The 27,821-nt window shown below is 44.3% G+C and overlaps 1 protein-coding gene across 1 annotated transcript in view; it reads left to right on the top strand.

Moving 5' to 3' along the window:
• Positions 1-11,746: 11,746 nt before the first annotated feature.
• The window catches only part of PAFAH2 (platelet activating factor acetylhydrolase 2), a 28,323-nt gene continuing 12,248 nt past the window's right edge, over positions 11,747-27,821 (top strand). The window contains exons 1-5 of the mRNA XM_061596242.1: positions 11,747-11,982; positions 20,568-20,718; positions 21,807-21,903; positions 26,096-26,164; positions 27,062-27,203. Coding sequence (XP_061452226.1) covers positions 11,893-11,982; positions 20,568-20,718; positions 21,807-21,903; positions 26,096-26,164; positions 27,062-27,203 — 549 coding nt within the window. The 5' untranslated portion in view covers positions 11,747-11,892. The remainder of the gene's footprint in view (positions 11,983-20,567; positions 20,719-21,806; positions 21,904-26,095; positions 26,165-27,061; positions 27,204-27,821) is intronic.

Raw genomic sequence — 27,821 nt, 5'->3', positions numbered from 1 at the left:
CGTAGTGGCTAAGGTGCTGGACTACAACCTGGGAGACCAGGGTTCGAATCCCCACACAGCCATGAAACTCACTGGGTGACCTTGGGCCAGTCACTGCCTCTCAGCCTCATGAAAACCCTATTCATAGGGTCGCCATAAGTCGGAATCAACTTGAAGGCAGTACACACAGAGTGGCCAAGTGAGTTAATGGGCCTATCAAGTGCACATTAACTGGGCCAGGGAGTGACTATTGTTACTGAAATTCTGCAGGAAAGCCCCCACCCTTCTGAAGCCAAGGAGAGGCTTGAGTTTTTAGTAGGGTCAAAGGAAAGGTTGGGAACTGGAGAGAGGCTGGCTCTCTGCACCAAGGCTTTGAGATGCCTGATGGAAAAAGAAATATCTATTGGACAGCTGATGCCTTGAACCCCTACATCTTAAGCTCAGGTTGGAATGTGTGTAAATAAATAAACCATATTTCATAACGATACCATGGTCTCTGCTGACCTTCTTCCCAAGGAAACCAAAGCCCTGGATAAGCGCAGAGACCCCTGGAAATCTCTCACCGCTCGGAGATTGGGGTGGCGCGCAACAATATTGTTGAGCCATTGGCTAAATCATAAGAACATAAGAACATAAGAAGAGCCTGCTGGATCAGGCCAGTGGCCCATCTAGTCCAGCATCCTGTTCTCACAGTGGCCAACCAGGTGCCTGGGGGAAGCCCGCAAGCAGGACCCGAGTGCAAGAACACTCTCCCCTCCTGAGGCTTCCGGCAACTGGTTTTCAGAAGCATGCTGCCTCTGACTAGGGTGGCAGAGCACAGCCATCATGGCTAGTAGCCATTGATAGCCCTGTCCTCCATGAATTTGTCTAATCTTCTTTTAAAGCCGTCCAAGCTGGTGGCCATTACTGCATCTGTGGGAGCAAATTCCATAGTTTAACTATGCGCTGAGTAAAGAAGTACTTCCTTTTGTCCTGAATCTTCTAACATTCAGCTTCTTTGAATGTCCACGAGTTCTAGCATTATGAGAGAGGGAGAAGAACTTTTCTCTATCCACTTTCTCAATGCCATGCATAATTTTATACACTTCTATCATGTCTCCTCTGACCCGCCTTTTCTCTAAACTAAAAAGCCCCAAATGCTGCAACCTTTCCTCGTAAGGGAGTCGCTCCATCCCCTTGATCATTCTGGTTGCCCTCTTCTGAACCTTTTCCAACTCTAGAATATCCTTTTTGAGATGAGGCGACCAGAACTGTACACAGTATTCCAAATGCGGCCGCACCATAGATTTATACAACGGCATTATGATATCGGCTGTTTTATTTTCAATACCTTTCCTAATTATCGCTAGCATGGAATTTGCCTTTTTCACAGCTGCCGCACACTGGGTCGACATTTTCATCGTGCTGTCCACTAACAACCCCGAGGTCTCTCTCCTGGTCGGTCACCGCCAGTTCAGACCCCATGAGCGTATATGTGAAATTAAGATTTTTTGCTCCAATATGCCTAATTTTACACTTGTTTATATTGAATTGCATTTGCCATTTTTCTGCCCATTCACTCAGTTTGGAGAGGTCTTTTTGGAGCTCTTCGCAATCCCTTTTTGTTTTAACAACCCTGAACAATTTAGTGTCATCAGCAAACTTGGCCACTTCACTGCTCACTCCTAATTCTAGGTCATTAATGAACAAGTTGAAAAGTACAGGTCCTAATACCGATCCTTGAGGGACTCCACTTTCTACAGCCCTCCATTGGGAGAACTGTCCGTTTATTCCTACTCTCTGTTTTCTGCTTCTTAACCAATTCCTTATCCACAAGAGGACCTCTCCTCTTATTCCATGACTGCTAAGCTTCCTCAGAAGCCTTTGGTGAGGTACCTTGTCAAACGCTTTTTGAAAGTCTAAGTACACTATGTCCACTGGATCCCCTCTATCTATATGCTTGTTGACACTCTCAAAGAATTCTAACAGGTTACTGAGACAGGACTTTCCCTTGCAGAAGCCATGCTGGCTCTGCTTCAGCAAGGCTTGTTCTTCTATGTGCTTAGTTAATCTAGCTTTAATAATACTTTCTACCAGTTTTCCAGGGACAGAAGTTAAGCTAACTGGCCTGTAATTTCCGGGATCCCCTCTGGATCCCTTTTTGAAGATTGGCGTTACATTTGCCACTTTCCAGTCCTCAGGCACGGAGGAGGACCCAAGGGACAAGTTACATATTTTAGTTAGCAGATCAGCAATTTCACCTTTGAGTTGTTTGAGAACTCTCGGGTGGATGCCATCCGGGCCCGGTGATTTGTCAGTTTTTATATTGTCCATTAAGCTTAGAACTTCCTCTCTCGTTACCACTATTTGTCTCAGTTCCTCAGAATCCCTTCCTGCAAATGTTAGTTCAGGTTCAGGGATCTGCCCTATATCTTCCACTGTGAAGACAGATGCAAAGAATTCATTTAGCTTCTCTGCAATCTCCTTATCGTTCTTTAGTACACCTTTGACTCCCTTATCATCCAAGGGTCCAATCGTCTCCCTAGATGGTCTCCTGCTTTGAATGTATTTATAGAATTTTTTGTTGTTGGTTTTTATGTTCTTAGCAATGTGCTCCTCAAATTCTTTTTTAGCATCCCTTATTGTCTTCTTGCATTTCTTTTGCCAGAGTTTGTGTTCTTTTTTATTTTCTTCATTTGGACAAGACTTCCATTTTTTGAAGGAAGACTTTTTGCCTCTAAGAGCTTCCTTGACTTTGCTCGTTAACCATGCTGGCATCTTCTTGGCCCTGGCGGTACCTTTTCTGATCTGCGGTATGCACTCCAGTTGAGCTTCTAATATAGTGTTTTTAAACAACTTCCAAGCATTTTCGAGTGATGTGACCCTCTGGACTTTGTTTTTCAGCTTTCTTTTTACCAATCCCCTCATTTTTGTGAAGTTTCCTCTTTTGAAGTCAAATGTGACCGTGTTGGATTTTCTTGGCAATTGGCCAGTTACATGTATGTTTAATTTAATAGCACTGTGGTCACTGCTCCCAATCGGTTCAACAACACTTACATCTTGCACCAGGTCCCGGTCCCCACTGAGGATTAAGTCCAGGGTTGCCGTCCCTCTGGTCGGTTCCATGACCAACTGGTCTAGGGAATAGTCATTTAGAATATCTAGAAACTTTGCTTCTTTGTCATGACTGGAACACATATGCAGCCAGTCTATGTCCGGGTAGTTGAAGTCACCCATTACTACCACATTCCCTAGTTTGGATGCTTCCTCAATTTCATATCTCATCTCAAGGTCTCCCTGAGCATTTTGATCAGGGGGACGATAGATCGTTCCCAGTATTAAGTCCCTCCTGGGGCATGGTATCACCACCCACAACGATTCTGTGGAGGAGTCCGCCTCTTTTGGGGTTTCGAGCTTGCTGGATTCAATGCCTTCTTTCACGTATAGAGCGACTCCGCCACCAATACGTCCTTCCCTGTCCTTCCGATATAGTTTATATCCAGGGATAACCGTATCCCACTGGTTTTCTCCATTCCACCAGGTCTCCGTTATGCTCACTATATCAATGCTCTCCTCTAAGACCAAGCACTCCAGTTCTCCCATCTTGGTTCGCAGGCTCCTAGCATTAGCATACAGGCACTTGTAAACAGTGTCTCTCTTCAAGTGTCTTTGGCACTTGTGGTTAGGCCTGTGGTAATTTTGCTCTTCTGAATTTATATCCTGTGCCCCTGCTCTCACAATGCCTACTTCTAGGCCTGGATGGATGTTGTATTTTCTGTAAGAGAGATGGGGAAATAGATTCAAGATAGGTAAAAATACAACTTCTGCATGCAACACGTGAACCATCTTATGGAATTCGCTGGCACAAGATGTGGTTATGATTACTGCTAACTGGAACTCCATGATCTGAAGTAGTACACCACTGAATATCAGTTGCTACGCGTCAGAATTCTATTGAGTTGCGTAGCAGAGCGGAGAGTATTGAGCGAGCTTACGTGTGTGTGTTTGAATCTTTGCTAAGATTCTACCTTCCCTGCAAATTAGTCAGACAGAGACTTTAAGCTGTAAAATAAGAAACAACTACTTTATTCTGGAAGTACATGCTTGATAGGAAAGAGTCCTTACATGTAGCTAACTATGCTGGAGCAGTCTGCACTGGTCCCAGTGCAGCTCTCATGCTGGTTGAGAGGGAGAGACAAAGGGAAGATGTCTGCTCCCCTCTCGAGAGAAAGAGAACACTGAGAAAGGCGGGAAGGAACTTGGATTCAACATTCCTTTGCTTATCAGTCTAGCAGGAAGGGAAGAAATGGCAGGATCAAAGGTATAGGTATAGCCTCAACCAGCAAGAGGTCTAGCTGTCTAGCTACCCTTATTAACCCCATGCAGCCTCAACCCACCAAGTTGGAGTTGAACCTCATACATTACAACACTACAGGGGGGGCAGTCGGGGGGGGGAGGCTTGGTTCCTTTAAGGCCTGCTGATGTGCTTCCCAGAGGCATCTAACTGGAAGTGGCAGAAAGCAGAATGGAGGACTAGATGGGCAGTATGTCTCTGAATACCGCAATGGCTATGTTCTGCTTCCATTGCTGGAGGGGGAAATATGCCTCTGCATAATGCCCATTCCTGGGAATCATAAGTGGGGACAGTGTTCTTGCACTCAGGTCCTGCTTGCGGGCTCCCCATGGGCATCTGGTTGGCCACTGTGAGAACAGGATGCTGGACTAGATGGACCACTGACCTAATCCAGCAGGGTTCTTATGTTCTTATAAAACAACAAAAGTCATACAAATAAAAGCAATCCCAGCAGAGGTCTTAAAATACCATTAAAACCTCAGTCAAGTAGGATGGACTAGGCCTGAGCTGGGGAACCAAATGTGGCTCTTTAGGCTTCTCTTTGATAATGCCTGAAGACTAATGATGCCAGGCAAACATGTCCAGGGAGGTAGTGCCACAGTTAGGGTGCCACCACAGAAACAGTCCTGCCTTCAATAGCTTACCGCCTAATTTGAGCCATTGAGATCAAGGCCTCAGAATAAAATCTCAACAGGTGGGCAAGATTGTACAGGAGAAGGAGGCCTTTCAGATTAGAGTTTTCTTGACATGCCTTTGAGTGGGGGAAAAAAGTAAGTGCTGAATCTGTTAAATACAGTGCAGTGGTGGCTGGTGGCTCCATGTCAGTGGGTCAGTGGAATCCACTCTGGGTTTTAATCCAAACTTTTAAGGAGTGGTCCAAAATTGCTGAAGCTGGAGCAGATTCCACTGCCCCAAAGACATGCAGCCACCAGCCACCACTGATACAACATACAGTTGGAGGGAAACACAGCCTTAAAATTCAGCTTGAACCTACTTTCTGCACTGCTCACTGAGCTCCTCTCAAGCAGCACAAGGAAACATATTAATTAGCAAGAAAAAATGGCCTTCTCCTTCATGCGAAAATGTACCACAAGATACTGGCCGAGTCTGCGATTTTAATTAAACACAAAATGTAATTATCTTGACAGTGTGGCTGTATCTTTTTTCTTTTGGTTAAAACCAGGGGGGGATTATTTCCCTGTTAGGATGACACAGCTTTGTGCTTTGGGTGCGGGACAAGCTGAACTGTTTCAGCAAAGGAAAAATAAAATAAGATAAAGTCACCCACACTGAGCCCAAGAAGAAAATAGTTCCCAGATGCCTGAAGGGAGTTTGTGGGTTTGTTGCTCTTCCCAACACCACAGAAATCTGTAGATCTGGTGTGGTTGGAGAAAAAGTTTGCCTTTTCTGGTGTCCTCTCCTTTCCATTCGTTGTGGGTTTTTCTTTCATCCTGATTGCCTTCATTTTATCTCAGATAATCACACACAAAAAAACCCCACAAGGAGGGCAAGCCAATGGCAGAGGTGAAGTCATGGTTCCCAATGTGTTAAGGGCTTCCAGTGCCAAACTGTGGAGCATCCACTTTGTGGCTCTGCATTCCGATTTCCGCTGATGAGATCTCTCTAAATAAAAGTTTAAGATGGTGGGGAAGGGGTGGGGGAGTAAGCATGCATGGGCATTGGCCACATCCACACCTTACTTTGAAAACACTATTATTCCACTTTAAATAGTCATGGCTTCACCCAAGGAATCCTGGGAACTGTCGTTCCTTCTGTAAAAGGGTTTTCAACTGAGCAAGGAGGGACAAACAGACACCTGCTCTGCTCATATGTCTTTAACAACTGCTTGAATGGCAAAAATAATCAGCTGAGGCTCATTCCCACTTGCCTGGGAGGAAGGCCCATTGAATTCAGCCATTCCCAATCTGGTGCCCTCCAGATGTTCCTAGACTACAACTCCCATCATCCCTAACTACTGACCATGCTGGCTGGGGCTAATTGGAGCTGGAGTCCAACAACATCTGGAGGGCACCAGGATAACCCTGGACCAGAGTTTGGAAGTAACTAGCTACAAGTAACGAATTACTTGTAGTTAATACTTTTTTGAGTAACGAGTGAGCAACTTGATTACATTTTGCTGGTAATAGAACGAGTAGTAACTTCATTACTTTTGAGGAGTAATTGTAATGTTTCCAGCATTACTTTTGTGCATTACTTGGGGGGGAGCAGTGGAAGTCTTCTGCTCTTCTGATTTGTGAATAAAAATAATGTGCTTCAAATTGGGCTTCTGTGCATCGTTGTTCTTCCTTCATGCTCTATGGGTGCTTAGGAGGTGATGAGGGAGGAGGTGGAGAGCAAGACGGGGTGGAGAAAACAATTGTTTAAAAATTGACAGGAGTGGAAGGAGAAAAGAGCTGGAGGCAATATATATATACAAAAATATGTGTGTTGGGGTATAATCATTGCTGGAGGTGGAGTGAGGGGATGTGAGATTCTGTTGTGCCATTCTGTTAATCTTATGGATAAATTTTTTAATTCTACTACCCTCTGTGTGTGTATGCTTATTTTTAATGTTGTTTTAGGCTACTCAGATGTGCAGCAGCCAAGGCCAGCACCTTGTAGGCAATGTTTTTTTAAAGTAACTAAAATGTAATGGTAGCAAATACTTTTGAGTAAAAATAATCAGCTACTTTCAGAGCAATTGTAATTGCAACGGTAATTACTACTTTTTGGGGGCCATGCAACTGTAACTGTAATTTATTACTTTTTAAAAGTAATCTTCCAAGCTCTGCCCTGGACATCTGCCCCAGAGTCTGGCCCTGATGGCACCCACCGCTGATCTCCAGTCAGAACCCAGGGATCCCTCCCTTGGAAACGGCTGTGGGAAACATGTGGTCCGCCTCCTGATGTTACCAGACTACAGCTCTCATCATCCCTCACCCCAGTGGCTGGGGCTGATGGGAGATGGAGTCCTGCAACATATGGAGGACCACAGGTTCCCCAGGCAGGCTCTGAAATGTTTTCTTCAGCAGCTCTTATATATTTCATCCAGTTCATTCAGTCCACTGATGCTCTATTGACAGCAAGTAAGGACAGGAGGAATGGTTGCTGCTGAATGGTTAAGTGGCACCCTCTGCTGGATTACTCTTTCCTGCTCTGCACAGCTGGCACAAAGCTAGGATTGATGAGGAGGGGCTTGCAACAAAATGTTGCAGTGTAGTAGGGCATAGTCATCCAGGGTCAGGGCCTTACTTTTTTGGGAGCAGGGTCCCTATGTATAAGCCATTCAGCATGAAAGGGAAGCATAGTTGGCAATAATAGGGCCTTGTCCTGGCCTTAATTCATCATAAAACACCAGTTGGAGAAGAAGGAAGCATGTTAACCACTAAAAAGAGCCTTCTAACTTGGCTAACAACATGCTTCCTTGTCCTTTCATACTGATTGGGGCCAGAGTGAAAGGAGGTGAGTCAGTCACTGGGAAGACTCCTCTCAGTAACTAACACACACTTTCCCTTTCATGACAATTGGCTCCTAGGGTAAGTGAGAAGTGAGCTTCCTAGCAAAGTACCTTGGTCTCCTAAATTCTAGTCCCACACTAGGTTTCATTTCAGAATTCTTAAAATCAACAGGTTTTGGCAACATTTAGCCCCCAGAAAGAGAGAGATTTGGGGTGGTAGGGAGCCTATGCATACAACAGTTTTATTCTGGTTCTATAACTCTGTAATTGCAGAAGAAACAGTTACTCCTGGGGGTGCGACTGTGGGAGGGCATGGTGTGACTACCATGAAGTGATGCTGCACTTCTGTATTTGCCACTACACTGCTGAATTCCTCACAAGGGATGGGTGAATCTGTCAAGTCTGGTTTCTCCTTTTTCTAATCTTCAATTCTCTAAATTTCCACATCAGTTCTGATTTTTTTTAAGTCTTCATGAAACTTCGTTAGTGAATTTCTTGCAATATACCCATTTTTGTATGCCATTTTGCCTAATATACACATTCTTGCAAAGCAGCTTCCCCTAATATAATGCATTTTTGCATGTTATTTTCACTAGTGTATGCATTTATACGCACACGTTACCTTAGTTTTACGTCTTTTTGTACATGTTACTTGGCTGGAGAACTGCACTGCAAAGTACAAATTTAGAAGGGCTTGCCTCTTGTTTCAGAAAGCGCAAATTAAGTAATTAAATGCAAACTGAATCAATTTTTTCTCCTATCCCTAATTGTCACCCTCTAACAGGAGTGCTCCAGTTTGGGGTTCTGTACATAGCCAACCAACCCTCCTCCGGGATACAATATAAGCCATAATGTACTCAAGCAGACAAATTCATTCCTTTTCACTCAATTTTCCATTGCCCCTTCCAACTGAGACTGAACATTCAATGGCTCATGGAGGCCACTGGGCATGCTCAGTTTTCATTGTACACTCTGTGTGTGTGTCTTCTTCAAGGGTATTTAAAACATGTTTTGTACAGCTGCCTATCCTGAGATTTAACACACACACCCATGGCTCCCTCTCTCCCTCTTGTTTCTCAGTGGCCCTTTATGGTTCTAGTCTTGTCAGCACTCAACCATCTGAATTTGGTATTAGAGGGAACAAGTGAGACCTGCAATAAAATGTTGCAGTGTGTATCCTGTTCAAGACCTCTGCCAGCCAGCCATGCCTTCCTTAGGGATATTATAAGCCAGGTATGGGTGACCTGTGACCCTCCAGATGTTGTTGGACTATAACTCCCATCATCCCTGGCCATTGGCCATGCTAGCTGGGGCTGATGGGAGCTGGAGTCCAACAACATCTGGAGGGCCACAGGTTCCTCATCCCAGCTCTAAGCTGCAAGAATGCTTAGCATATGCAAGATGCTCCCTGAATTTTCAGGTTTCTTTTTCCAGCTGACACTCAACATTCTATGACTACTGAGCATGCTCAGTCCTTCTCAATGGGGTGTTTGGAGCAGGGGTTGCCATCTTGACTCCCCCTCCCATTTTTTAAATCTCTGCAAAGTTTGGGGGCCCTCCTCTGCCCATTGATACCTCCTTCTTGATTCTTAGCGGCTCCCCCATTTTTGGCTACAATCCTTGCGGTACTCACCACCTGAATTTGCTATCACGGGGGAATGACTATGAGGTTATGATTATGACCCATACTCAGCAGTCTGAAAAAGATACCATGCAGGCAAGGGAGAAACCATATAATAATAACATACACGATTGTGGAAATCTGTTTGTCAGATTTATGGAAAATCCAGCTAGCACATTCCTCTAACATCAAGAACACATTAAAAACCATTCATAAACCACAAATCTGTACATTTTCCAGTGTGCAATACACATTTAGCTCCCCAAACCTATAATTTTCAGAATAGTAAAACAGCACATTAAAAAGCATTAGAGCATGAAAACTGATATCCTGCGGGCCAAATAAGTACAGCTGCAGGATGTGCTCCAATATTTGACACATAGGCTGAAAGATGAATGCATCTCTGTGCTAAGGTTGCCACTTCCCCCCCACACACACACCCTGAGCATTTAGTCACTGCCCATTAACTGCAGGCAATAATTCAACAGGTGAAACTTTCCATTACCAGACTTATTTATCTGTTTGAAAGTATTTCAACTCCACTTTTTAAACCAAAACTAAAGCTCAAAGCAATTAATAAAATGCGATATAAAAACACAAAACAATTAAGTGTTGTTAAAATTATAATTCAGTAAGGCTGAAATCCTAAACACCCATAACCTGGGACCTACTGAAACCAAAGAGGCTTACTTCTGAGTAGGCATATATAGGATTGTGCAGCAAGAAATGCAGTAGCAAAAGTCTAAGTGTCAGTATTTAGCAGGAGGGTTTCAACTCAAACACATACCAGAACTTCAGGTTTGCGCAGATATGGGGCTATTGCCCTAGCACAACAAATCCACTTTTGAAAAGAACTGGACTTTTTGCAGTTTGGAAAGTGACAGGGAAATGCATTGAAAAGTGTGGGATGAATGAGTGACTAATGTGAAGATGGGTAAACACCCCATAGCAAATCAGGATGAATGCAGGATAAATGTTTTCGAAGGAATGAGGGAGAAATTCAGTTCAGTTCACATTTAAAGCTGAGTCTAAATGCAAAGATGTATCACTGAACACCAAAGTCAGGATCATTCAGACCATGGTATTTCCGATCTCTATGTATGGAAAGTTGGACAGTGAAAAAGGCGGATAAGAGAAAAATCAACTCATTTGAAATGTGGTGCTGGAGGAGAGCTTTGCGCATACCATGCACCACGAAAAAGACAAATAATTGGGTGTTAGAACAAATTAAACCAGAACTGTCAGTAGAAGCTAAAATGATGAAACTGAGGTTATCATACTTTGGACACATAATGAGAAGACATGATTCACTAGAAAAGGACGATAATGCTGGGAAAAACAGCAGGGAGTAGAAAAAGAGGAAGGCCAAACAAGAGATGGATTGATTCCATAAAGGAAGCCACAGACCTGAACTTACATGATCTGAGCAGGGTGGTTCATGACAGATGCTCTTGGAGGTCACTGATTTATAGGGTCGCCATAAGTCGTAATCGACTTGAAGGCACATAACAACAACATCATAGTTGTACTTTCTGAAACAATATAACCAAAACACAGCGACCTTTCAAAACTGCATATAAAAATGTGTTTATTAGGAAAATTTCACACTAAAATGCTAAAGAATTTTCATGAGGATTTTTAAAAAATGCAGATTGCTGCAGAAATGTGGAGAGCTGAATTTCAAATTGGAAAAATGAGAAATGGAGAGAACTGAAATTGACAGATCTTTCCATCCCTACTGCCCTGCAAACAAATGCTAAATAAAGATCAGATATAATCTATCCTCATCGTAAACTCTGTGCAAGCAAGCAAGCAAATCAGAATGAATGGTCAATATATAGATTCCGGCAGAATCGTCAACTAACGTGGTGATGAATTTTCATGAAGAGTTCACAAAATCACAATCTGTTGTAGAAATGTGGATAACTGAATTTAAGACTAGAAAAATTAGAACCCAGAATTGACAGATTCGTCCATCCCTAGATCTCCGCGAGTTTCTCTATGTGGTGCTGCATGAAAAGGTCTTCTGGAAAAGCTGCGTCAGGTGCGGACTCCACACCAGAACAAACAGTTATGTGTCATCCCCAGTGAGCACGTAACAGCATACAGGAAAGTGCCGAATGGTTCCCCTTTTTATAGAAGTGTGTCCCTCGTGACAAATGCAATGAACCAGGCTGTGGCAGCCTGATGTAACCAATGGGAGTCTTCAGAAGCCCTTTGGTCAGCTTTTTTAAAATCTCTACATAGGCTGTTTTTCTCCCGATTTAAAAAACAAAACAAAAACTTCTGCTTTTTCCTCTCCAAACTCCTCCCACAGGCCATGTCAGCCAGCCAATGGCAGGCTGAGCGTCAGATATCCCTCCTTGAGCCACCCAGAGCAGGAGCAGAGGAAGGAAGTGAAACTGACTTGCGTCTTTCGCAATCAGGATTGCTTGCAAAATCGGTCTTTTGAGGCTAGTTTTGGGCTCTCTCTGAAGCCTAAGAAGAGGGAGAAAGAAGAACATGGGGGTGACTCAATCCTTGGGGCTGCCACACGGGAAGGGCTTGTTCCCTGTAGGGTGCACGGATGTGATGGTGGGCCAGAACCAAAAGGTACCTTTGCTGGGACGGTGGAGGGAGGAGGGCAGGAGGAAATCAGGCTAAGTTTGGAGGATTAAAGGGTGTCGGTGGAGGATCAACGAAAACATGAGCAAACCAACCTGCTTGATGTGTCTGTCGCGATACCAGTGAATTCCCATCTCCAGAGAAGGCTATTTTGAGGGCTGGTCTGGTCTGGTCTATCTTTAAAGCACATTTCCTGCCCCTGAAAGAATCATTGGAAGTGTAGTTTGTTAAGGGTGCTGGGAACTGTAGCTTTGTGAGGGGCAAACTGCAGTTCCCAGGATTCTGTGAAGGAAAAACAACAGTGCTTGAAATGTATGATGTGTACGCAGCCATAGACAATATGTGAACTGGGGAGTTATTGATTTTGTATCTCCTCTCTACCAGCCTTGTTGTTTGTTTTGTTTTGTTTTGCCCAGCCTTTACCATGAGGTCCCAGAGCAGTTTAAAAATGCAATATTAAAATTAATTTATTTATTGTTATTTATTTGTTAGATGTATATCCCACCCTTCCTCCCAGTAGAAGCCCAGTTAAAGTCAGTTAAAGCAAATTGTAATGCTTCTGTCTTAGGATTGATTTTGATATGTTTTCTTTAATAATGTTTTTAACCCTTTTTTAAAAAAGATGTTTTTAAAGCTTTTTTTTTTTTAAATGTTTTTAACGTTGTTTTGTTTTAATGTATTTTAAGGTCTTTTTATGATGTTTTAAAGTGTTTTTAGCATTTCTGTTTGCTGCCCTGGGCTCCCGCTGGGAGGAAGGGTGGGATATAAATCAAATAATAAATAAATAAATAAATAAAGGAGAGAGTAGGGTGGATCCTGAAAAATGTATTATCTTGGGTGTCAAGTGCCAGGGTAAAGAGGTGCGTCTTCACTCTTCAGCATATGATGGAAACTCCTTAATGAAAGTGCCAGGCTCACTTCTATGGTGAGGGAATTCTACCACTTAGGGGGCTGCTACAGAGAATGCCCTCTCCTGGGCCACACACACACACCAAAGTTCTGAGTATGGTGGACATACCAAGGAGGGGCCCCTCTGCTGATTTTAATACCCTAGGAGGGCCTATAAGGAATGAAGCAGTCATTCAGATATTTGGGACCTAAGTTGTTCAGGGTTTTAAAAACCTTAGTTAGCACCTGAACCTGCTTGACCACCTACAGTACGGTGACAATCCCAACCCACCTTGCAGGCTTGATTTGTAAGTATTATTTAACTTTTAAAAAATCATTTTAAAAGTTAAATAACTGGGAGGAAGGGGGATATAATTCTAATAAATGAATAAAATAAATAAATTTCTAAACCACATAATATTTAAAAATCTCTAAGTGACATATACAAAAATACAGCATAAAAAGATTAAAACAGTATTATAAAAATGGAGATATGACATAAAAACCAGTAAAACAGTACAGTACTATAAAAAAAACAGGAATTTGATAACAACAGGGTCAGGGAAAGCCTGTGCAGAAAGAAATGTCTTTGTGAGATGTCTGAAGCAACTGGTGGATGATGCTTCACACATGACAGGGGGGAAGGGCATTCCACAGTGCTGGGGCAATAGAAGGAAATGCCCAATTTCGGGTCACCGCCTGTGATATTCTGTATGGTGCAGCCCCACGAATAAAATTTTCCTGGATGTTTTAACACAGGGGTAACAAAACTGTGGCGTACAGACCACTAGTGGTCCACAAGCTTCATTCAGGTAGTCTGCAGCATGTCTGCAGATCTATGGTTGAAGGTAGTAGATGGCACATCCTTCACATTACATATTCATACTGTTTTCAATCATATTTTGATTTCTTCCTTTATTTTCTATATAGTGTTTTATTGTGTTACAGTTTGAATTCTATGGAATTCAAATTGTAATACAATGCATAAAGAATAAAGGAAGCAATTCTTTTTTATTTTTGTGTAAACCACGTTGAGGTTTTATTACAATTAGGCAATATATACATTCTGTAAAAAATAAAAAAATGCAATTACAAATCATACTGCATCTAGAACAGTGCATTGGAATTGCTACAACAGGGAGAAAAATCATTAAGTGGTCCACCAAGACCTTTAGCAATTTTCAAGTGGTCCATGGAGAACCACTGATCTAAGCAGTAGTGTAGTGACAAATTCAGAAGTGCAGAGTCCCTTCATGATAGCCATGTCACATCCCCTCACAGCCCATGCCCCCTCGCTCACTCGCTTGCTCTCAGTTGTCATCTCCCCACTCCTCAGTTTGTCCCACTTGCAACTTCTCCCACAACAACAGAAGTCCGTAGGAGCCAATCAGCATGAAAGGGGAGTGTGTTAGCTACTGAGAAGAGTCTTCTCAGTAGTTGACTCACCTCCTTTCACTCTGATCGGCTCCAATCAGCAGGAAAGGACAAGGAAGCATGCTAGAAGACTCTTCTCAGTGGCCATACACTCCTCTTTCATGCTGATTAGCTCATAGGATGCTGGAGACGTTGGGACCCTGCTGTCAAAAAAGTAAAGGGTCTGAGACCCTGAACCACTAAACCCCTGGATCTAAGTGATCCTACAGGTCTATAAAGAGACTAGCTATCTTTCAGGTGACCTGATCCCAAGTTGTTCAGGCTTTTATATGTTAGTAACAAACTTTGAACATGACCCAGTATTATGAAACTCATTGGCCTCCCCTGTAGGATTGTTGTAAGAATAGATTATGAAACTGATTACAGCTGGCCTATTCTGCAGGATTGTCATAAGGCAAGGGTGGCTAATTTCTAGTTCAGGGGCATCATCTGCCACCACCACCCCCAAGCCATTTTTTTAGCTCCCTCAAGACTCCTCACATTTTAGTAGTGGCAAAAAAAGGACGCCGGGAAGGGGACTCAACATCCTTGACCTCCCCAATATTTCCTTTTTGCTCCTGTTAGTCTGAGAACACATTAGTCGCCAGAGCAAAGCATTTCCATTAGCCGCATCTGGAGGGGGAACAGGTCGATCTGCTGATAAGTTGTAAAATCTATTTGAAGCTGAATTAAAAAAAACCAACAACCCTGCACTCAAGCAGCTCCCACCAGGTTTTACAGTAAAAAGGGGCGGGGTTTGACGTGTTGTGTACCCCCATTTTCAGAAGAGAAAGGTGGAGATGCACTGGAACCAGCAGACCAGTGAGTGTGTTTCTACCCCGAGTCTTCTCTGGAGCAGAGACTAATGCAGCTGTAAGTTCTTCAACCTTGGGTCCCCAGATGTTGTTGGACTACAACTCCCATCATCCTTGGCCATTGGCTAAGCTGGCTGGGGTTGACGGGAGTTGGTCTAGCAACATCTGGGGACCCAAAGTTGAAGAGCAGTGATTTTAGCCTCATGAGAAGACCTCTTCCCCTCCGGACTGTATTTTAGCCTGGTTGCGGAGGCTCTTTGGAATGCAATAAAACCTGCACCAGCAGCTGGAACTTTATTGCCTGTCTGCTCTGTACTTGTGTATTTAATGTCTAGAATGTTTATTTTGTAATGCTGAATTTATTCTGGCTTTGCTACATTGTTGACTTTTGTCTTATTTGAATTTACTGACATGTTTTATAAACTGCTTTCCTCTCTACCTCTCCCCCACCTCAGTGTTTTGCATTTTGATAAGTGAGTGTTTGTTGTAACCCACTTTGGGCACAGATCAATGTGGAAAGGCAGCATACAGTATAAATAAACTCAGTCAAATCATTAAAAAAAAATAGGCACAGTGTTGAGGTGGGCAGAGCCCAGGCCCTGATGGCAGTTCAAATCGCCTCCTTCCCGGATTGCTCAATCTCCTCAGCTGATCTTCACGGTTCAGCTTACAAGGGGGAAGTATGCCTGCCTGCCTCTGTGTGTGTGTGTGTGTGTGTGTGTGCGTGTGTGCGTGTGTGTGTGTGCGTGTGTGCATGTGGGTAAGAGTGTGAGAATGAGAGAGACAGAGAGAGAGTGGGATGAGCACACCCACTTTTGGCCACACCCACCCACCACTGACAGACTGACCCCTGGAGTATTGACCAAGGGTGAATGTGGCCGTCTGGCCAAAAAAGCTTACGCCTGTTGTAAGGGCTATTGAGATCATAAGTATTGGGTGCTTTAGAAAAGCTGAGAGAGAACCCTGCCTGAAATCATGGAGAGCTGCTGCCAGTCAGTGTAGACAATACTGAGCTGACTCTGTATAAGGCAACTTCCCATGTTCCTACATGATTATTTAGCAGCATTTCAATTGTGATCAGTAGTGCTTGCCCCTAAATAAATATGTATAGCTGAGGTTGCCAGCTGTAGTCACATTTGGATTTTGAATATATATATATATATATATACTCAAAATCCATATATATATATATATATATATATATATATTGTTACGGTCGGTGACCAGCATAAGGGAAAACGGAAGGAAAACATATAGAACATAAAACTATCGGAGGGGGATTTTGAATTAATGCCATGGGTACCATCCCTCTGCTCACTTCTTCCCCAAATCAGGCCCACTCCCCCAAGAGAGACAGAGAAAGTACACACGCACCCACACGTTTTGCTTTTCCAAGGGATCCAGGTGAAAGGTAGGATCCAGTGGAGTGAATATGAGCCTTGAAAAGCATGTAGAGTTGAAAGAAAGAGTGTCACTCTTCCAACTTCCTTCAACTCTAGGTACTTTCCAAGGGAGAAAAAGGTATCCACCTTCACGGTCTGTCATCAAGAAGGCATTGAGCGGGGATGGGGTGTGGTCAGAGACTTTGTAGGCACCAGAGGAAGATCTCAAGGGCTCATAATGGCCATAGGCAGCACTTGACAATTTCTGATTATTAGGATTGCAGATAGTCCTGTGCTTGCTGACTTGCAAGAAAGCTTCACTGAGTGCAATGGGGAGCAAATTATTTTTGCTGCCAATTTGGCTTCCTTTTTTTAGAAAGGTTAACTTTTCAGTTGCTCACGTGGCTGCAAAGGCAAGAAGGCTTAACACCGATTATTAGAGAAGGCATGTTTAGTGAACCTACCTTCACTTTTACAATCTGTGTGATTAAGAAGGGATTTGTGTAAGCATGCAGATGTCTCTCTGTCCTGCACTGGTGGAGCAGCATTCACTGTTAGGATGTGTATATGTATTTCTAAACAGTGGAGGTTGGTCCATTATGGAAAATGAGGCATGGTCCACCATCCTGATTCCTCTAAATTCACCTGCATTCTTACTTACATCCTATCCAGGGGATGGCCCTAGCTGTGCTTCCTCCTCTCAACATTGCCCTTGTGGAACTTGGCAGGAAGGAGGATGGGGGGGAACTAGAATTAGTTGGCTCTGCCTGTCATTAGCTCTGGCTTCGCCTACCATTGGGGCTCCCTGCTTTCCGCCCCACCAGTCCCAACAGGCACCAGCCACCACTGTTTTTAAACATCTACCTGCCATCTTCCATACCAATCCAAAGGAGGTTTAAAACCTTAAACAATCCCATCAACAAAACAAAAACACATCACGATAAGTGCAAATTAAACTGCAGTCATACATTCAGTAACCAGAAGAGTTCTCAAAGTATGATGGCGAAGAGGCTGAATTTGATCAAAATATCCCAAGGTCGAAATCTGACCTCTACCATGAACAGTCGCAAGTTGCTCCCACCCAGCCCCAGCCCCAACATGGCCAGATGTACTTAAACTTGACCTACCTACCGTACAGGGTTGTTATAAAGATCCCTGAGATAATATATGGTGAAGTGGGTCGGTACGTTTGATACTGTTGAATGGATATCAACAGGGCTGTAGCTCAGTGGCAGGGCATCTGCTTTGCATGCAGAAAGTCCCAGGTTTACTGTCTCTGACATCGCCAGGTAGGGCTGGAAACAGACCCATCTGAAACACTGGACAGCTGCTGCCAGTCATTGTAGACCATAGTGAGGTAGATGAACCAATGGTTTGATTCAGTATAAGGCAGCTTTCTCGGTTCCTAAGTGGTTTGATTAGTTTCCAGTGGCCTTTGCTTTCAATCCATCATGCAGCAACTCCCCTATGAGGAAAGGTTGCAGCGTCAGGGGCTTTTTAGTTTAGAGTAAAGGCAAGTAAGGGGCAACATGCTAGAAGTATATAAAAGTATGCATAGCATGGAGAAAGCGGATAGAGAAAAGTTTTTCTCCCTCTCCCATAACACTAGGACAGGTGGACATCCAATGAAGCGGAATGCTGGAAAATTCAGGAAAGACAAAAGAAAGTCTTTCTTCGCATAGCACATAGTTAAACTATGGAATTCACTCTCACAAGTGGCAGTGATGGCCACCAGTCTGGATGTCTTTAAAAGAGGATTAGACAAATTCATGGAGGAGAAGGATATCACTGGCTACTAGCATGATGGCTATAGTCTGCCTTCCAAATACCAGTTGCTGGAATCTGCAGGAGGGGAGAGGGTTCTTGCACTCAGGTCCTGCTTGTGGGCTTGCCACTGGCATTTGGTTGGCCACTGTGAGAACAGGATGCTGGACTAGATAGGCCACTGGCCTGATCCAGCAGGCTCTTCTGCTCAGAAGTTTTGGGTTTTGATAGGATATGCTCCCCAGTTAAGTGTGCTTAGAACTGTAGTCTTACTATGTGGATCAGAGTTTTGAACTGCAAGTGTCACCTGTATCACCATCTCCAGGGTACTTGAGTGTGTCTTTGTGACTGTGTTACCGAGATGTTTTGTTTTGGTGACTCACTGTCACTAGGACAGCCGGTTGAGACTGGACAGAATCCAATAAGATTGCCAACTTGCCAGAAACAACCCAACTTGCCCTGCTCCTGTGCTTTTAACAGAGGGATTATTTATTCTTTAAAAATATGTAAGAACCCACCATCCATCTATACCAAGTGTGGGCAGTCTGTGGCCCTCCAGATGTTGTTTGACTACAACTTCCATCAGCTTCAGCCAGCATGGCCAATGGTCAGGGAAGATGGGAGCTGGTATCCAGCAACATCTGGAGGGCCACAGGCTGCCCCTCCCGTGATCTGTGGGGTGGGATACAGAACATAAAATCAAACCGGCCAACTATAATACAGTAGAGCAAAGGTTCCTAAACTGTGGCCTGTGGGCCATCAGTGGTCCGTGAGCTTTGATTTACAACTTTATTTTTATTGCTTCTTTTAGTTTTATATTGGATTTTATTGTGTTACGACTTGCGTTCTATGGAATGCAAATTGCAATACAATAAAATACAATGTAAGATGTAAAAGAAGCAATATAAATGCAATTAAAAGCCATACAGCACCTTGCACAGCGCATCACAATTGCTACAACAGGCAGAAAAGTCGTTAAGCGGTCTGCCAAGACCCCCAGCAATTTTCAAGCAGTCCAGAGAAAGCTTGGGAACTACTGCAGTGGAGAACAAAACGTAATCAAATCTGCCATCAAAACGAACAAAGGTAGTGGAAAACAGACGAAGCAGTGATCAGCTTTAGAAAGCCCATTGGCCCTGACTCTTCCAGGTGCTGATCCTCAATCACTAGGAACACAGGAAGCTCCTTACACCGAGTTGGACCATTAGTCCATCTTGCTCAGTATTGTCTGCACTGACTGGCAGCGTCTCTTCAGGATTTCAGACAGGATTCTCTCCTAGCCTGGAGATGCCAGGGATTGAACCTGGGCCCTTCTGCATGCAAGGCAGATGCTCTGCCACCGAGCTATGGCCCTTCCCCTAAGAACAGAATGCTGAAGTAGCTGGGCCGGTGGTCTAATCCGGCAGAGCTTTCCTAATCTTTTTGTCATCCAGGGTGGGGAACTTCAAGCCTGAGGGGGCCGTCAAATGTGGCCCTTGGAACTCTTCCCAGGCCACACCTCCTCTCCTCAGGCCACACCCCTCACTGCTTTGCCCCTCCCCTCAAGTGTTTTCACCTGGCACGGATGTGCCCTTGAACTCGGATCATGCCTCTCGCTGGCCTGGCTGGAGGATGGGGGGGGGGTGAGCGGAAACCAGCCTACTGAAGGTAGAGCCTGACACTGGTTTTATGGTTTTATGCCTTCTACGTTAAATTTTACCCTTGTAGTTCCCTTTAGTACCACTCCCTATATATATATATATATATATATGTATATATGTGTGTGTGTGTGTGTGTGTGTGCGTATATATATATATATATATATATATATAGTATTTTTGTATTTTAATTGTACTTTATGTATTTTAATCTATTTTAACGTTTTTGTGATTTTATTGTTTACAATTTTATTATGTACGTGTTTGATTTTATTTTTGTAAGCCGCCCTGAGTGCCCTACTATAGGGTAGAAGGGCGGATAGAAATATTGTAAATAAATCAATAAATACTGTACCAAGGTAAATTTTACATCCATTGCTTTGCCCACTTTTACCTCTGGCTCTGCCCACTGCTGACATGTGGCCCTCAGAAGGTTGCCCAGAAGAGGATATGGCCCTTGGACTGATAACGGTTTCCCCCCCCCTTTTTTTTTACAGGCTGAATTACAGTGGGGCATGGGGAACGAGGGGGTTGTGCCAAAAGTGTCACAGAAAAGGTGGTTTTGAGTGATGTGAGAGGTGGTATCAAGGTTCTGGGGCAGCGGGGGAGACAGGTAGAGTCTTTCTTGACACATGTGTTGGGATTTATGTTGCAATCTCCTCTCTCTTCCTCAGGGCCTCTTTTTCCGCCTATTTTACCCCTGCATCCCGCAGGACAGAACAGAGCAGCCCTCCTGGATTCCCCGCTACGAGTATTACTGTGGGCTAGCTGATTACATGAACATGAACAGGAAATGGTGTGCCCCAGTGCTCAGTGTGACATTTGGTAAGGGGTTTTTACTGGCTCCAAGCTAGGGATGTAAGTTTTCTGTTCTGCCCTGGATTTGGCACATGGCACACTGTTTCCCTCTGCTGCAGCTTGGCTTCCAACAAAAACGATATTATTTGTCTCACTGTCCTTTTCAACGAAATGACATAACTTTCGTAATTAATTGTTTAAATTGCGTAACTTTTGTAAGTTACGCTGTCATTACTTTCTTCAATCCCATTCATTTCAGTGCAAAGGAAATGCAATGCAAATGGGGGCAAACATAATCAACTACATATTGTTTGCAGACAGAAAGCAACAACAACAGTGATGCCAGTCACATTTGCTGTATTGATTTCCATTCGGCCATGGAACTCATAACTGAACATCGGCAATTTCCACTCCCATTTCTGTTTCCTTCTGAATTCTCCAACATCCCTTCTCCAAGCCTTCTCGGTGCAGTACTGCTGTTTGCGTGTTCCGGCTGTTGCTTTCTCCTTCTAGCTATAACCCTTAAGACCTAGAAACTTGCTCAAGCCAGTGATGCCATCAGGGCAGCATTTTGGGGCAGAGGTCCAGGGCTCCACTCAGTAAACTGAAGAGGAGGGCCCCCAAACATGGCTGGGCTATCTTGCCACATTTTGAATTATGGTCACATCCATACCATACTTTTAAAGTATATGGCTTCCCCCAAAGAATCCTGGGAACTGTAGTTTGTTAAGCCTGCTGGGGAATTGTACATCTGAGGGGTATATTCCCAGGTGCTTTAAATGTGCTATAAAAGTAGGTGCCTGGTGAATCTTCCCTGGTTGATTCATAAGATCAGTAAGTCCAGTGTCTAAAATTACTTAACTGCACCACTAGGGCAAGCAACAAAAATGTGCAGCAGAACCCCCTTCCTTACAATGTACCCATGGAGAAAATGCAAAAGGGTCATCCCTTTTGAATCTGAAAGAATTTTAAACTTTAAGAAACCATACAGATGAAAAACCAAAAGGTATCTTGGGTACTGTAGCAATCCTATAATAATTGGAATAATGAAGCATTAATTCTTTAAGTGTTAACAAGACCCTGTTCTATTCACATGCCCCCATTCATTTCCACAGGTTCATGCAGAGTCCCTGTGAGTTGGGATGCACCTTTTAAACCAAGTTCCCACAAGTATCCATTGATTATATTCTCCCACGGATTAGGAGCCTTTCGGTAAGAATTTCTCCTCTGGTTCCTAAATTTCCCTGGCTTCTGCCAGACCTTTTAGACCTGTGTGTCATGATATTTTGTTCTTGGGTAATGGGTTAACAGCCCAATCCTGTGCATATTAGAATACAGGAATGCAGGGAGCTGCCTTGTTGCCTTATACTAGATGAGGGGAACTGTTGGCCCTCCAGTTGTTGCTGAACTAGACCTCCCATCATCCCTGACCGTTGGCCATTCTTGCTGAGGCTGATGGGAGTTGTTAGTTCAGCAATGGCTGGAGGGCCAATAGTTCCCCACATCTGACTTGTAATGAGTCAGACCACCCATCTATTTCTGTACTGTCCACACTAGCACGTACTTTCCAGGGTATAGGGGCCATTCCCACCCCTATCTGGAGATTGGACCTGGGATCTTCTTCATGCAAAGCAGATGCTCGTCCACTGAGCTAAGGCCCTTCCCCTCTTTGTGGCTTCTAACAGCAGTAGCTTGGGGTGTGTGTGTCCCTGTAACTCGAGCATTGGTGTCACTGCAACTTCATGAATTATGTCATGTAAAATATGTAGTTTTGCTTTCTTCAATTATGGCATTCAGATTGTAGGAATTAATTTTTTTATTGGTGCAGCATTTAGACTGGGGATAGGGCAGAGCAGAGCATAAATCGGTATTTATTTGTTTGTTTAGAGCATTTGATGTCATTCAGAAGGCTCCCAGAGTGCCTTACATACAATCAATTAAACCAAGGCAGTCCCTGCCTGCAAGCTTGTAATTTAAAAGGCATGACACAAAAGGAGAAAAGGACAGGGAGGGAAGAGGAAAAAAGCAGGCTCAGGGATAAATGCTTAAAGTTTAATAGTTGTTTTTATAATGACCAACTAGAACAGAAACAGTATAGGGGCAGGAGGCACCCGATGAAACTGTCTTCCAGCAGAACTGATGGAATGAGCCCTACTTCCCATCACTCCCACTTAGAGTTCCTCCAGATGTCCTTTCTATTGCGTATTCATTATGATGATTTGTGCATATGATGCTATCGGGGCAATTATACATAATCCCACTTTCAATACTGTTCACACCTGCAAAAGTTTTAGGGCGGAAAAACTATTTTGCTTCTAATTGGTTCATGTCCTGTAGCTTCCTGCTTGAAGTCTGGTAGGTTTTTATACCACAAATGTTCTGCTGTTGTTGTTTTTGTCCTGTTTTTGTTGCACTATAATGCAAGAGTGCCCCTCCAGACAGCAATCATGTAATGTTGGGGAGCCATTGCAGAATAGACAATGAAGTGGAATGATGTCTGGATGGTCCAGAATAAATCCACCACTAACACATTATTATTGCATCAAGGGCATGTTGCAGAATACACCTGCAAAAAAACCCACCAGTCTGGAGTGGTCCTTAGGCAGCCTGTTGGCATGACTGCTACCAAGATACAGTGGTGGGAGAGGAGGTCCAAATGGAGCTGGCCTTTCAGCAGAGCTGACGTTAGGACAGAAATGCTGTGGAAACTATGGATTGTTTAGAAGATGTCTACAGAAAGTGTCCAGAGGGGTAACTGTGTTAGTCTGTTGCATCAAAACGTCTTGTACCACCTTACTTGGCATTTTTGTAGCACTTCAGAGTACATAGGAAGCTGCTTTATACTGAGTTGGATCCATCTAATTCAGTGTTGTCTACTCTGACTGGCAGCGGCTCTCCAGGGTTTCAGGCAGGAGACATTCTCAGCTCTGTTCGAACATGCAGGGTGGTGGTGGTGGAATAGAATGTAGGACCTTCTGCATGCAAATCAGATGCTCTACCACTGAGCTATGGCCTTCCCGAAGTGCTTCACATACATTAGCAGTCCTGGTGTTCTTAAGACAGCACCTCTTGCCCGGGAGATGACATTTGTGGGCATGATCACTTGAAGCAAGAACAGCCCTCTAGTTGCTTGGAAGGTGCTAAACCTGCCAGCAGGTGAACAGGTTGGTCTGGGTCTGTTTCAAGATGGGTTTAAAAGATGCCTTAGATGTGAAAAATCCCTCTCTGCTGTCCAGCCCTCTTTCCACAAATCCTTGTGAGCTCATTCGAAAGCACTGAGGGATAAATATAGACTAGAATGGCTTAGTCCACATGAGCCCAAACACATCTTGAAATAGACTTTGGTTGCTCTGAGTACCAGGTGGGGTTTTTAAAGTGCCTTTAATAGTTGCTGTGATCTTGTGTTTGAAAATGGAAATGGACTGCCTTCAAGTCGATCCCGACTTATGGCTACCCTATGAATAGGGTTTTCATGGTAAGCGGTATTCAGAGGGGGCTTATCATTGCCATCCCTCTGAGGCTAGTCCTCCCCAACTGGCTAGGGCCTGCTCAGCTTGCCACAGCTGCACAAGCCAGCCCCTTCCTCGTCCACAAGTGCCAGCTGGGGGGCAATTGGGCTCCTTGGGACTGTGCATCTTGCCCACGGCTGCACAGGTGGCAGGGCACGTAACCCCTGAGCCACTCATTGTGGGGGTGATCTTTAGCTGGCCCTTGACACCCAAGAGACATGAGCGGCGATTTGAACTCACAGCCTCTGGACTCCCAGCCAGGCTCTCCTCCCCACTGTGCTATACCAGCTGTTGATCTTGTGTTTAAATCCCCCCAAATTGACACCATGTTTCCGCTACCAGTATAAACTGCCTTTCTGTTTATTTATTATTATTTGTTTGTTTCATTTATACCCCACCTTTCTTTCATCAAGGAAGCCAAGGCGGCATACATGTGGTTCCCAGGCAGTCTCCCATCCAGGCACAGACCAGACCCAGACCTGCTTAGCTTCAGCAAGGTGGTGGCCTCATGTGCCTTCAGACCATAGCCTGGGACCTATGGGTCGAACTGCTTGTGTAGAAAGTTGTAAGGAATACTGGAAGTTGTGTGAGCTCTGAGACTAAAGGAGCACGGAGGCACAGTGTTTGCAGCAAAAGCAGGTCCATTTGGACAATGGGGCACTGCCCCACCAACTTCAGTCTGCCCCCAGCCAGCTCCCCACCTGCCCGCCCTCTTAAAACCAGACCAGTGGGTGGCACTGCCGTCATCTTCCTCCTTAGTCTGTGTTGCCTTTGTAGAACTCAGTGGGGACAAAATTAGAATGGGTTGGCTTTGCCTGTCATTGGCTCTGGCTCTGGCTTCTGTTATTGGTCCTCCTAACTTCCGCCCTACCAGTCCCAAGGGACACGAGCTACCACTGCGTGTTTGACACTGTTCTGCAGCCAGGACCAGATGCTATTCAGTCTTTCAGGAGACACTCTCCTGGAGATATGGGTGTACGGTTTTGCGTGACCCGGAACATATTCCTTATTGTGGTCATCAAACGTTTTGAGTGTTGCGCATATTGGAGTTTGGTATATATTGCGGCGGAGTGCAGAATGAGAACTCTGGTAAGCATTTTGGTTGAAAGAATAAAGAAGCGTGAAGTTTGTTACTACTGGGAAATAAAGTTATTCTGACTACAGGCATACATGTGGGCATTGTAGAGCCATGAGGCACTCACAGGTACTACCTCAGACTTACAAAGAAGGAGAAAGGAAGTAAAAACAAAGAGTTGCTAAAGAAGGGAATTAGGGAAGAATAGCTTGCCTTTCTGTCTATCGCCCCTCACTGGTTCAGGCTATTTATTACAAGCATTGGTGCTTTACTCCCAACCGTGCAAACACAACAGTTTTGATAGGAGAAATGAATTGTGCATCTCGAAGGGGGCAGTCCCCCAGATGGGGAAATATATCATATGGTGTAAACCAACGTTTATTTGGAGGTTCAGGAACATATGAACTTTAGTTCAGGGCTGGCTAACCTGTAGCCTTCTAGATGTTACTGAGCTACAGTTCCCATCAACCATGCTAGCCAGGGCTGATGGGAGTTGTAGTCCAACAACCATCTGGAGGGCACCAGCCTTGGGGAAGGCTGGACAATAGATGCTTAGAGACACGCCTGCGTTTAGGAAGCAGATGCACCCAACATCTTTAAATCTGTAATTGTAGCTTATTGTGTATATAACTGTTGACTGTATTTGTATTATGATTTCTTTAAACTTGTTTTCAACTTTGATTTTTATTGACAAAACCACTTAGAGGTTTTATTTACAATTTAAGCAATATATGCATTTTGCTAAATAAATAAATAATCATGAGGAATTAGAGGGGTTTTTCCACTATTCGTAACGTATCTTCTTTGCTCTGGTTTGCAGAACTGTGTACTCTGCCATCTGTGTTGAAATGGCTTCGCGTGGGTTTTTGGTGATGGCGCTTGAGCACAGGTGAGAGACCGAATCCCTTTAGAACAGTAAGTCATGGCCTCATTCATGTGTTTACTTAAAAAAGACTCTGACATTCTCCAGTCCCCTCTCCCCATGTGTGCATTTGTATGGGTCAATTGACTTAGCCTTCTGTTAGATTCACAGCTCACAGCTTATGAGTGTCTTTTCCTGCAATCACAGCAATGTGAAAGGGAAGTTGGTATTAAGTCTCCTTCCCCCCAAGATAGGGGCTTATCTGATACTACACCTGGAACCAGGTGTGGACTACACTTGCTGTCCCTGCTAGATTCTGAGACTAATATACAAAAAAAAAAAAAAAAAGCTAACACCGACTAGGGATGGGGGAGAAATTTGACTCAGTTCACAGTTAAAGCTGAATCTATCAGATTTGCACTTTCCGAAACAATATGAGAACTAAAACACAGCCATCCTTCAAAATTTGCACTTATCCAAATTTTGCAATGCAGTTCTCCAACCAAGCAATGTTTACTAGAATGCATATATTAGGGCAGGGCTGGCCCCAGACATGCCGGGGCCCTTGGCCACCACCTTGCCCTGGGCCCTGGCACGCATGTGCGCATGCACACATACATGCGTGCGTGCACCCAGGGCCAACCCCAGACACGCTGGAGTCCTTGGGCAAAAGCCTGCCCCAGGCCCCAGCGCTCCCCTTCCGCGACTCACGCATGGCAAGAGCTTTGGGACTCCGCCATTCCCTTCCTTAACTTACCTTGTTCTGCGGTTGCACACACAGCTGTGCCCTTAAGAAAGATGGCGGCTGAGGTTTCCCTAAGGAGCTGAAGCCTCTGCTGCCATCTTGGTTCATGGCAGGGATGCGAGCGCACAGCTTATTCTTCTTTGCCTTATGGCCTTGTCTCGGCATACTTGTTTTTCCAGAGACCGTTCTGCCTCTGCCACTTACTTTTGCAAGTTGGAACCTGAAACACCGGACTTCCCCGAGGTTCAGATACAGGAAGAATGGCTCTCTTATCAAGGGGTACCGAAAGATCAGAAGGAGTTTCGCTTCCGAAACCCACAGGTACGCTCTGATTTGTTTTTTAATTGATTTGGAGCAAAGCAGAATAAAATTAAGCATGCAGACTGCTCTGGGAGAGGGGATTGCAGCCTGGTTTACACATCATACTAAGCAAAATCATGGCTTAGTATGATCAAGAAGGAGTGTGGACTCCCAAAGAAGAGATTGCAACCACTTTGCTCCTCCCTGATCATCACCCATAACTTGGCTTAGCTTGCCATCTGAAACTGGGCTTGTGATTTAGCACTTTCCAGACTAACCATGAGCTGCAACCAAGGTTTGCTCTATGGTTTGCGGATCGTGGTTTGTCTGGGAGGGTTAAACTAAGCCAAACCATGGCTTAGGATAATGCAGTGCAGCAGCAGAACGACCAGGGAAGACTAAAGCAGCTGCGATCTCCTCTCCAGGAGTCCACACACTTGTTTGTTCAAGCTAAACCATGGTTTCACTTAGTAGGATGTGCAGACTGGACCACAGCTATAGATATATCAGAGGGGGACCCAGAAGGTTAGATCTTTGCAACAGGATAGCTGATGAACTATTTTTGGTCCTGGGAGGCACTCCCCTTCTCCTGCCCACAGCTCCCTATCATAAAGATAGATATTTCTCTTTCCAGAACAT

Source organism: Rhineura floridana, chromosome 15 (assembly GCF_030035675.1).
Source record: "Rhineura floridana isolate rRhiFlo1 chromosome 15, rRhiFlo1.hap2, whole genome shotgun sequence".
NCBI classification, from domain to species: Eukaryota; Metazoa; Chordata; class Lepidosauria; order Squamata; family Rhineuridae; genus Rhineura; species Rhineura floridana.
Note: the sequence above shows the minus strand (reverse complement) of the source record. Positions and strands in the feature narration are given on the sequence as shown.